Raw genomic sequence first — 12,202 nt, forward strand, 5'->3', positions numbered from 1 at the left:
TGATCTAAATTACAACAAAATAAAGTTCTCATTCCTTTACACTGCCCAAGATGGGTAGGAAAAAGGGCAAAGTGATGGTGCACAAGGACAAATAGTTCCATTAAGTATTGAAGGATTCTTTCCTCGTAAGATCGCAGAAGAAGTGAGAATTTAAAAAGGTGGTATGCAACTAACCTTGGAGAGGTTCGAAGAAACTAAATCCTACTCAAGCAAACTTTTAGCTGCTTTGGTCATGCTCGGTTTGGCAATATTGAAAGATATAATAGGATCCTAATTAAAGAAAAGTATCATCCAATTCTTCAAGGACATGGAATTTCATCTGGTACAAAGATGATCGCACGTCTAACTACATGATAATCACCCTAAGCACATGCACATCTTCTATGTGCCAGAAATCGTTTAGAAGCAAGCTCATTCTGGTGATCTCGTTGTCATGGCTTGGAGCACTTGTAGAACCGTTTTAACCGGAAGAGGGCGAGGCACAGACCCGCCAGCCAGGCTGACTTGAGGCAAGTGGTCAACGAATGCTGGCAAGGTATTGAACGTGTGACATTAAAAAACCTATGGAATCTATGCGAGCAAGAATAAAGGTCATTTCAAGAGCAAAAAAGAGGGAACTAAGCAATGACATGTAAATGCATGTTTGCACATTAAAATACGTAAAAATGAATATCATAACATCTCATAGTTGTTGTACAGCATGTATTTTTCTGTTTACTTGTTTACTTTTTTCTAGTTCACTTATCGGTAAGGTTTTCTGTAGAATATTAATATATGCTGCTGAAACAAAGAAATACAGTCACTGGACTCAAACTTTTGCCTCCTACTGTAAGTCAAGATTTTTTTTCACCTTGGCGTTGAGACGACAAGGAACTGGTTAAAACACTTTTAATCATGCGGAACGATTATAAATGGGTAGGGACACGTGAGACAGACACAATGAAACTATAAAAGGCTAAATTTGGCTAGAAAATCCCTTCTTGCTCAGTTTCCGTCGGTTCTGCGTGATGGTAAAGCGGCAGCAGTGATACATTACATAATTGATGATAAAATATATGCATTGGGTGATAAGTTATTAAAAAGAAGTACTGTTCTACCTGGTTGCCGTGTAGGAGTCGGTAAATCTGAATGAATATAGGGATTCCAGTTTGCTTTAAAGGTGGAGTGTGACGAAGAATCTCTGAAAGAGTCAGGCAAGCTGTTCCAAAGCAAGGTTCCACTATAACTAAAGGAGCGCTTAAGATAATCAGTTTTAGGCTTAGTTAGAAACAACTTGTTCATTTGGAGGAATTGAGGATGGACGCAATAACGCAATTGTGTAGGTCTATCGAAGAATGCAACAAACTTACAGCGGCTTCGACATGAAGGAGAATTCTAGATTATGCGATATGACCCGTGACAGAATTTCATGCTATAAAGTTGTTCGAAACGCTTCAGAATATCGGTCGTGATATTTCAAACACGGCTAACCGCAATTACCAAGAAGTAAATTACAGCTCCCGAGGAGTGCATTGACTCCCTCCCCTTGGAAACCCGTATTTACGAGTACGAACTCGTCTTTCATAATTATTTTTAGAAATAGTTGTTTAGCCCCGTTTTAACTACACGCAATATTTGGCACGGGTGCCAGTTTTATCCATACCCTACCAAATATCGCGCGTAGTGTAAACGGACTTTTATCTCCTTAGAACAGCTATTTATGTATTATAAACAAAAGGATCCCTCAGCGCTTCGTGGGCATAAGGTCTCTTATCAATTTTATGATTCATCAGCCATGACACAAACTTTCGAGCTTTCTTCAAACCAAGTTTCTTCAAATTCACCGAGTTTCCTTTAGAAATATTTTTCATTCGATCTAACTTAGATCCAAAAGGGTGTTCACCTTTGGTTAAGATGAAGAAAGCAATCATACCCGCTACCTGGACATCTGATTTCCTTTTGAAACGACACTTCTCATTTTTTTCAATGGCTTCAATTACTTCTGGTGGCATCCATCCAGGAGTACCTCTCACGAATGTTACAACTGTTGTTTCTTCGTCATTTAGAATGCGGCTTATCCCAAAGTCTGCCAATTTCATGCGACCTTCAATATCAACCAGGACGTTTGATGGTTTAAGATCTCTGTGCAATATTCTTTTATCATGAAGAAATTCAAGTCCTGATAAAATTTCCCTAATCATTCGTGGACCACGCTGTTGTAGATGTTCAATACTGGATGCATGAACAAGTTCCCCCAAGTCTTCTTCGCAAAGATCAACAATAAGATACATGAATATGTCGTCACAGTGAAAATGACGATAGTGCACAATAAATGGACAGTTGTTCGTTTTAATGAGACTCATGATGTCTTTTTCGTTTTCAACAGTTTTCAATTTTTCAAATTAAGAAGAGTTGTATAGTTTAAACCCTCCTGGATTGCCTCCGTAGTTTATATTCCCAAAAAACGAAAATTAAATGCGAGAAATAAGGCAAATTCCTGAGCCTACTGCTTTTTTTGTCCTAGCAACGCCCATAGCAACGATTGTTTTGCCTAGAAATTTGCATAAAAAGCCGGGCTTGATCGAAATTTGTTGAGGTACCTTAGTTGTTTTAACATGAAGTATCACAGCTACATCTGTTACTTGCCTCTGGCCACTTTTTTCAAAAACTGAAGGCGCATCGCACATGTAAACTTTCCTGTTGGCGAAAACATATATTCAAAGCTATTCCGAATTCTTCTGTTAATTATTCAAACATATTTCTGTATATTTTTAACGTCTTTGCAAGTAATCTTTATTTACGATGCCAAGAGAAAGTTATAGGCCGAAAAAGCGCAAATTTCACAGCAATCAGTTCGTGAAAGGTGGCAAGAGGAGTCGTGTTGATCTTGATGACAAAACATGTGGCGAGCCATCAACGTCGTCCAACAACTTGTCTGCCTCTGCCAGAAAGCTTGGCAAACAGAGTTCGGCAAAACCTGAACGTTTTGATAGTCAGTCAAATCAATTAAATGGGTACCGTTTTGTTGATATGGAAGTCCTTGGAGAATTATTTCAACAAATGGCTTGCAAGGAATGTGGTGGTTTTTCTTGTCTGGTATTGGAAGACAAACCAACTGAAAGAAAAGGAAGTGCCTCCCATCTTCGCGTACGATGTGAAGAATGCGGTTGGGTTTATACCTTTTATACGTCGAAGAAAATACAGCATGGTTTTGATGTAAATAAAAGGTTAGTCTATGCTATGAGGAGTATTGGACAAGGTCATGCTGCTATAAAACGTTTCTGTACCAACATGAATATGCCCTCTCCGCTGGGGTACACTGCCTACAGAGATAATAACATTGCCTTGGCAAAGGCAGCAAAGTCGGTGGCCACAATATCAATGCAAGATGCTGCAGCTGAACTTCAGAAGAAATCTGAACCATTTACCAAGTGTGCAGTGTCGTGTGATGGTACATGGCAGCGACGTGGTCATGCCTCGTTACATGGTTGCGTGACAACATTGTCAATAGACAGTGGGAAATGTTTGGATGTTGAAATTTTATCCAAGGTCTGTCATGGATGCCAGAAAATTGAAAGGGAAGAAGATACTGTGAAGAAAGTTGACCTACAAGAGAGGCACAAATGCAAAGCCAACTACCAAGGATCAGCACCATCGATGGAAGTGGAGGGAGTGAAAAGAATTTTTGAAAGAAGTGAAGAGACTCGCAAGCTGCAATATACTGAGTATTTTGGAGATGGGGATAGCAAGGCATATCAAGAAGTTCAGAACTGCTATGAGAACATTCATATTGAGAAGAAAGAATGTGTTGGGCATGTACAAAAGCGTGTGGGCACTGCGCTAAGGAAGTTGAAGAAGGAAAACAAAGGAATTGGTGGCAAAGGTAAGCTGACTGACTCCCTGATTGACAAACTCCAGAATTATTATGGCATTGCTATTAGAAGCAATTCTGGGGATTTGTCAGGGATGAGGTCAGCTATACATGCAAGCTTTTTCCACTGTGTTTCCTCAAAGAAGAGAAACTTGCATAATCATTGTCCGGATGGACCGGACAGCTGGTGTGCCTTTAAGAGGGACCAAGCAAACAACACAGCCCTATATAAGCCTGGACTTGGTCTTCCAGACAATATTATAGCATTAATAAAACCTATTTACCAAAGGTTAAGCACTGATGACTTATTAAAGAAATGCTTAGATTGTAAAACTCAAAACCAGAATGAATCTTTAAATGCTATGATCTGGAACAAGTTGCCGAAAGTTACTTTTGTTGGTTCTGATGTTCTCAAGTTTGGAGTGTATGATGCAGTGGCTCACTTCAACATGGGTTCTAAGGCAGCTGCAAAGACAATGGAGGAATTGGGTTTGGAGCCAGGATACTTCTTTCAAGAAGGAATGAGGAAAGCTGATAAACAGCGAATTGCGAAAGCTGATCATCGGACGAAAAATGAGGTGAAGAAGCGGAGAAAGGTATTGCGAGGTCAAAAAAAGAAGAAAGAGGACAAAACTAAGGAGAAAGAGGGCAACACATATGAGGCAGGGGCTTTTTGAATACAAACTGTATCATAATTCAAGATAAATAAGAAATTTACAGGTATCAACATGTTAATAAACTTCTTATTCAATTTAAAATGCATTTTTCTCGGATATGGCGAAACGCTGTGTATATTTAATTGTTCACATGATATCTTAAAAACTATTTAAGATATCTTGATGAAATTTTCACAGTGAGGTTAGCATACCTTGCTCTAGGAGGTAAACCTAAAAAAATTACTTTATCATTAATATTTATCAAGTTGTGTTTCAAATGGTATACTCATACCTCTCGATTTCTAGTATTTCGGCTGCAAAAAGTGTATTATGTAATCAATGTTGATAAGCAAGGTTCATCTTCTAGCTAATGTTTATAGTAAGCAAATAAAAGTTATTCCAAGTTTTTATCATCTATACTTCTCCAGTAATCAAGTTTATAAAATTACCCGCATGTCACCATAGGGGGTATGATATCTTGGTAACCATGGCAGCAGTGTCTTCAGCAAATATATTTTTTTAGTCAGAGTACCCTACCAAACAACATACTTTGAATACAGTCTCCCAGTATTAAAAGACAAAAAAAAAATTTTTTGCCTGTTGGACCCCCTTATTAACTGCAACTTCACTTCCATCATTCATGAGACCAACATAGACACAAGAAAAACCACCATCGCCAATTTTGAATTGATTCTTTGCGACAAAAGCTTGCATCGGTATTTTAATCTATTTGAGTAAAAGATGGTTATTAGATGGAATCACCTAAGCCTTAAGCAAATGGGGCTTAGGGGAAAAATCTAATCGCGTAGTCCGAATCTGGTTACAATTAAGTTATATTGTGCAAAACAAATATAAAAGGTGCTGCCGACTGTAAACTTCCTTTTAACCTTTATGATGCAAAACTCATTAAAACAACTTCATATGTGTTTGAGAAATTACCTTTTCTAACTGGTTGAAGTTCGTTGTTTTCAAAGCATGAATTTTCTCACGATGTTTTACGGACCTTTTGAGAATAGTCGGAATTTCATCATGACCAAGGAAAATACTCCATTCAAGAAGACTCATTTGCTTTCCCTCAACAAGCAATTTTCCACCTCTCCACACAACGATTTTTTTTTTGCAACAGGAGATTGACCAAAGCAACTGAATTGTTTACAACAGCCATTCTCATGATGTCAGTGCCAAGAGTATGAGCGCTGATTTTACTTTCAAGTGTTATATCAGCACCCTGCTCAACTAAATACTCGACAATTTCTAATGCACCAGTATCGACAGAAGCGTGGAGGGCGGTCCATCCATCAGCATCCTGGCAATTTACGTCAGCACCATGTTCAAGTAAATACTTAACAATTTCCAATTTACAAAAATAGAAAACATGATTCAGAACTCTCCACTCAGCAGTATCCTTAGCGACCTGTTCAACTGAATATTGGAGATCTAGTGCACCAGCCGTAACAGCAGTGTACAGCACTGTCCACCCGTCAATATCCCTGCCATTTACATCAGCACCATGTTCAACAAGATATTTTATCATTTCTGGCTGACCTTTAGTAACAGCGCTGTGCAGCACTGTCCACCCATTAGCCTTCTTGCCATTTACATAGGCACCATTTTCAACAAGACATTTTACCATTTCTGGCCAACCATTATTAATAGCACTGTGCAGGACTGTCCACCCGTTAGTATTCTTGCTATTTAAATCAGCGCCTTTTTCAACGAGGTATTTTACCACTTCTAGCTCACCTTGAGTAACAGCACTGTGCAGAACCGTCCACCCGTCACTATTTTTGCAATTTACATCAGCTCCATTTTCCACGAGGTGTTTTACTATATCTAGCGTACCTTTAGCGACAGCGCTGTGCAAGACAGTTCTCCCGTTAGTATTCTCACCATTTACATTAGCACCCTTTTCAACAAGATATTTTACCATTTCTAGCGTCCCCTAGTAACAGCATAGTGCAATACTGTCCATCCGTCAGTATACTTTGCATTTACATTAGCGCCATTTTCAACAAGAAATTTTACAATTTCTAGCGCACATTTGGTAACAGCATTGTGCAGGACAGTCCATCCGTCATCATCCTTACCATTTACATTAGCCCCATTTACGGTAAGGTATTTTACTATTTCTAGCGTACCTTTTTCAATAGCACTGTGCAGCATTGTCCTCCCGTTAGTATTCTTGCCATTTACATCAGTGCTGCTTTCAACAAGACATTTTACCATATCTAGCGTACCTTCAGTAACAGCAAAGTGGAGCACTGTCCGTCCATCATTGTCCTTAGAATTTACATCAGCACCGTTTTCAACAAGGTATTTTACTATTTTTAGCTTACCATTGGTAACGGCACTGTGCAGGACTGTCCACCCGTTAGTGTTTCTGGCATTTACATCAGCACCTTTTTCAACTAGGTATTTTACCATTTCCAGTGTACCTTCAGTAACAGCAGTCTGTAGAACAGTCCTACCTTCAGTGTTTTTGCCTTTCACATCAGCGCCCTTTTCAGCAAGATATTTTACCATATCTAGTGTACCTTTGCTAACAGCATAGTGCAAGACTGTCCATCCATCAGTATACTTGCCATTTAAATCAGCGCCATTTTCAACAAGATATTTTATGATTTCTAGTTTACCTTCAGTAACAGCGTTGTGCAGCACTGTCCACCCGTTAGTATCTTTTCCATTTACATCAGCGCCATTTTCAACAAGATATTTTACCATTTCTAGCGTACCTTCAGTAACTGCAGAATGCAGCGCTGTCTCCCCATCAGTATTCTTTCCATTTAAACTTATCTCTTCCCAGACGTTTGTACTTCCACTTGCCTATTTATCAGAACAATGCTTGGTAAATAGTACAATTTGAAATTAGTAAAATTTAGCACAATTTTAAATTCACATTACATTATTTTTGCATGTTTCCTGAATGCTGATTGCCCAGTTGTATATACTAGAGTGATTTTTATTGGCTATGAGCCAAAGTGCAATTACAACTTGGAAGGGTTGCCAATAAAATTGCGGCATTTTCTAAAAATTACAAAAGATATATAATTGGTGAAACTACTGTACTCCTCTTGACGAATTAACGTCCAGAAATTTTGTCATGTTAATATTAAGACGATAAGCCGAGTATTCAAAGAATGCAGAGAGAACTTCCACGTTTCGAGCAAGGAAAGTTTTTGACCTTTCTTCGAATTCTTTGCTTGAAACGTTGCAGTTTCACGTTAGCGGTTTGACGTTGCCGTTTTTGCAAATTTGACATTTAGTTAGCAGTCATTTATACGATTTTTACGATTCAAAATTAGCATGCAGTGAACAGTTTCGCAGTTAAATTGCAGCCAGCTATTTCTAATGCTTCAATTTTTTTAAAATCAAATGTCGTTTACACCTGGAAAAGTTGAGAAGAACCTCCATTTTCTTAACCGACTATCGACTAAAGGGAACAACGATATCATGGTAAACCGCCATATATTGCCAATCGTGTTATTAATAAATGAGCTACGTGAAAATACACGTCCAGCGCGGTTAATTAAAAACGTGAACCGCAAACGTGAAACGGCAAAATTTCAACCTCAAGCCACGGTTTGTGGTTAGCGGTTGAGGACAAAAGTCAAACTAATTATAAATCTCTCCATAATATAAAATTTCATACCATTATGACATTTTTCGTTTTCAATGCTCTCTCCACGAAGTTCTACTTCAATTCCTTTTTGTTCATTAACAACAAGCTTGGATTGTTTATTTCCCAACGCAGATATATAATCTAATTTTCTGAAGTTGCTGTACGATTCTTTTTTGTCAAAGTTAAAGTTATGTCACTCTCCTCACGCCGGGATATGATAACATTATCATTTTCCGTGGATTCAGTCATTCTCATCTTTGAGCATAACGGCTATGCCTAAAACAATTCAGACTTCATATGAAAATGGCACGTTGCATGTGACCTTTATCTAAAAAGCAAACTTCTATTATTTAATTTTTAAAACCCATAATAGAATTTTACTAGAAATACATACATGAAACAACCCCTCGTCATTTCAAACGAAGCGAAATATTTCCTAAGCCAGAACTCAAGCAAAGCTAATGATTTATGAAATGACTCGAATGAGTCGAAAGCTCATAAATGTTTCTATTTTGCAGAAACCAATACAGTCATAAAAGTGAAGTAAACATCGCCCGTTTTCCCACAGCATTAAGCATTGCCAAGCAATTTAGTCCTTATGTATATTGTCATTATTAACTGCAAACACACAGCAATATTTTAACAGATCAACCATCTTGACATGTTCACAACAATTACTACATTAAATGAAATTAACTTAAGCTGGGCTCTGAAGAGGAAATTATCCTCTTTTATTATATGGATGGGGGTATTAAATAATTTATATAAATTAGAACTAAAACACTCGTAGAACTCGCCACTATAAATTACACAATGTGCGCTAGAAATTGTAAAATTTCTTGTATTCATTGCTGTTGTTGTGAAAATACAAATGGTCTTTGGCTCGTCATATAAAACGGAATTAACGTTGGATATATACAAACAAAAACAATTGAAAGACATCTTTAAATACGTAAAATTTATTCTACTTTAATGTTTAGGCTTATTTATTGATTTCTGTATATTTTGGTCACTCATGATCTAATCTATATAATAAACAAAACAATGAAAACATTACACGGTTCGCTCGAGGATATGGAATTTATGTTCTCTTGTCAAAAACAATTTCTCACGAGTGAGCGCACCGAACGAGATTGACCCATTAACTGCCTTTAAAAAAATCATACCATACAATATTCTAAAATAAAAGTGACGAGACAGCATCGAAACTGTCTTTGAAGAATAGTTTAGCTACAACACCGCAGGGCAGAAACTACAGGCAATATGAATTTGATACCTGGTTGCCATTTAAAAAGTGTGGCGAGCATGTCATGGTGGCGGCCATCTTTAAAACCAGGAACGAGGAACCAGGAAGGGGGGACGGGGGGTGAGAATCACCGGAATCTATAAAACCCGGATTGAGAATCTCCGGAATCTTGAAAAGCCGGAAGGAGAATCTCCGGAATCTTTAAAAGCCGGAATGAGAAACGCCGGAATCTTTAAAAGCCGGAATGAGAAACTCCGGAATCTTTAAAACCCGGAATGAAAATTTCCGCAATCTTTAAAACCCGGAACGAGAAACATGTAAACAGAAGGAGCAATAAGATAAATTCCGTTCTGAACAAGTTTTGTCATTCGATGTCAACTTTTTTTCCATAAAAACAGTCGATTTATGAAAAAATGAGCCTGTCTCTTGAATTCTTTCGTTGGAATTTTCCAGATTCGGCCAAAAACGTGAAATAATTATATTTGAATAGCCATGCTACTTCGCACACAATTTGTTAAATCAATGTTAAGTCTAAAATATCGTGAAAATCAAGCATTATCGGAATGCTGCTTATCCAGGCGAAATATTGGACCATCACCGAAGCCGTATTTCCTCTAACAAATGCCTTTTCCTTCGCCTCGTCGTCGTCCTTGTCCTCGCTGTCTAACCAATGAGACAGCCTCGTTCCCGGCGCTTTATTAGAAAACATAAAGGCTGCATTCAGCGTAATATAGAGATCTGTGGCTAAGATGTGCGAGCGCGCAGGGGTGCTTGGGGAGGACCATCGCGAAAAGGCATTTGTTAGAGAAAATAGGGCTTCGGTGATGGTCCAATATTTCGCCTGGATAAGCAGCATTCCGATAACGCTTGATTTTCACGATATTTTAGACTTGACATTGATTTAACAAATTGTGTGCGTAGTAGCATGGCTATTCAAATATAATTCTTTCACGTTTTAGGCCAAATCTGGAAAATTCCAACGAAAGAATTCAAGAGACAGGCTCATTTTATCATGAATTAACTGTTTTTATGGAAAAAAAAGTTGATATCGAATGACACAAGTTGTTTAGGACGGGATTTATCTTATTGCTCCTTCTGTTTACATGTTTCTCGTTCCGGGTTTTAAAGATTCCGGTAATTCTCACTCTGGGTTTTAAAGATTCCAGAGATTCTCATTCCGGGTTTTAAAGATTCCGGAGATTCTCGTTCCGGGTTTTAAAGATTCTGGAGATTCTCGTTCCGGGTTTTAAAGATTCCGGAGATTCTCATTCCCGGTTCCCCGTTCCTCGTTCCTCGTTCCCCGTTCCTTGATTCCTTGGCTGATGTGATAGAATATTTCTATGTCTGTGCAGTCAACAATTGCCGATTTAAATTCTGAAATAATGAAGATCAATTTATATTTGAACTATTTGTCACGGGTTTAAATTACTGTTCACGACACATTGAATGGAGATGATTAAATGGAAACCAGCCTTAATTGCGGTCGTATATTCAAGCATTTCCAATCACCGTCACAACATTCGCTTTCGAATGACATCCGGCAGTCACACGGCTACGAATTTGCGAATATGAAACCCTAAATTTAGGGCCCCTACCTCAGGATAACCGCTTTGCCGGTTGATTCTTGGCGAGATAGATCGTGGTCTCTGAGTTTAGCGTGAACATAGCCCAAGTCACTCATGAGTAAAATTCGTCTAACGTGGTAATCGATAAAGTCTGTTTTGATTTTTAAGTAATTAGACCATTAGACCACAATCCTTGCGCAAATGCACTGCATTTCACAAAATTTCTGATGGATTCTGAGTACTGTAATACTGAAACAAATTATTGTTATATTATTACCCAAGGTTATTTATCAATTTCCTGGCTTCAATGGTTTATACCCAACAACATTAAAGATATGTTAAATAAAGATCTTTGTAGTCTACATTCCAGCAAACCTACCTTCATCGCTGACTATCTCCGCTGCCGTCAGTGGTGTATATTCGTCATTAGCGTTCTAGCGTGCTGCTGTGATGCTCATTTAAAACGAGGAAAAAACCTTATTTATTATGAAATTTCGCAACATTATTTAACTATAAAGGAAAGAATTCTTTTAATATTATCTTGCAATTATAGGCAATTAGCTACAATAAGGGTTTCCACAATGCAAGGAAATTTCCTTTGAAAACCACAAGGGTAAGAGGGATCTGTGTTAATAGGATATATTATGCCTTCTTTTCAAAAATTCTTTGTCTCTCTTTTTTTCATTGTTGCTACCCCCTATGAGGACAGCCAAGTTGTGGAAACCCTGACCTAATGGGTTTTCTCCTGCAGAGAGATTTATTTGCCAGCGAAATATTAGCATATTTTCTTTGGAACTGAGAGCAGTCAAATTGAACAAATTTTTTTATTTTGGTAAAATGCCACCAGTTATTTTACTTGAACACACACTGCTTCTTGCAGGCCAAAAGTGTACTCTTCTATTGGATATGATAGTTAACGTTGAGAACGCTAACCGGCAGTCATCTTGTATCTTGCATCATATAATCATTTTTACATAGCAAAGGTACAATACACAAACAATATATTGATATAAACTGGCACCCCCTAATTACACTTTTTGCTAGGGCCCTGTGTACAGTTGTCACAGCGGATTTGGACCTGGCTGAAAATGGACTCCCCGGTCCAAATCCATATTTGAACCCGGAGATCCGCTAGCGGATATAAACCTACGGGGGTACAATTTCGCCCAGAGATTTGGATTATATTCTTCTCGCGGATTCGGGCCCCCTCGTATGATAATTAGGCCGTATTCTGTGGCCGATTGTCGTTCAGTTTCGAAGCCCCCC

General features: G+C 38.2%; 1 protein-coding gene across 1 annotated transcript; it reads right to left on the minus strand.

Annotated features, from left to right (window-relative positions):
- Positions 1–6,438: 6,438 nt before the first annotated feature.
- LOC114541518 (putative ankyrin repeat protein RF_0381) lies at positions 6,439–7,029 on the minus strand. The gene has a single exon (XM_028561433.1). It carries the CDS (start codon positions 7,027–7,029, stop codon positions 6,439–6,441), a length of 591 nt encoding a protein of 196 aa, XP_028417234.1.
- Positions 7,030–12,202: the final 5,173 nt, after the last annotated feature.

The sequence above is a fragment of the Dendronephthya gigantea genome, unplaced genomic scaffold (assembly GCF_004324835.1).
Source record: "Dendronephthya gigantea isolate DGI-Jeju-01 unplaced genomic scaffold, DenGig_1.0 000297F, whole genome shotgun sequence".
In the NCBI taxonomy this organism is placed as follows: Eukaryota; Metazoa; Cnidaria; class Anthozoa; order Malacalcyonacea; family Nephtheidae; genus Dendronephthya; species Dendronephthya gigantea.

Bases quoted from the DNA above. Each gene is read 5' to 3' on its own strand.
- LOC114541518 (XM_028561433.1), bottom strand. From the start codon at position 7,029: ATGGTAAAATATCTTGCTGAAAAGGGCGCTGATGTGAAAGGCAAAAAC.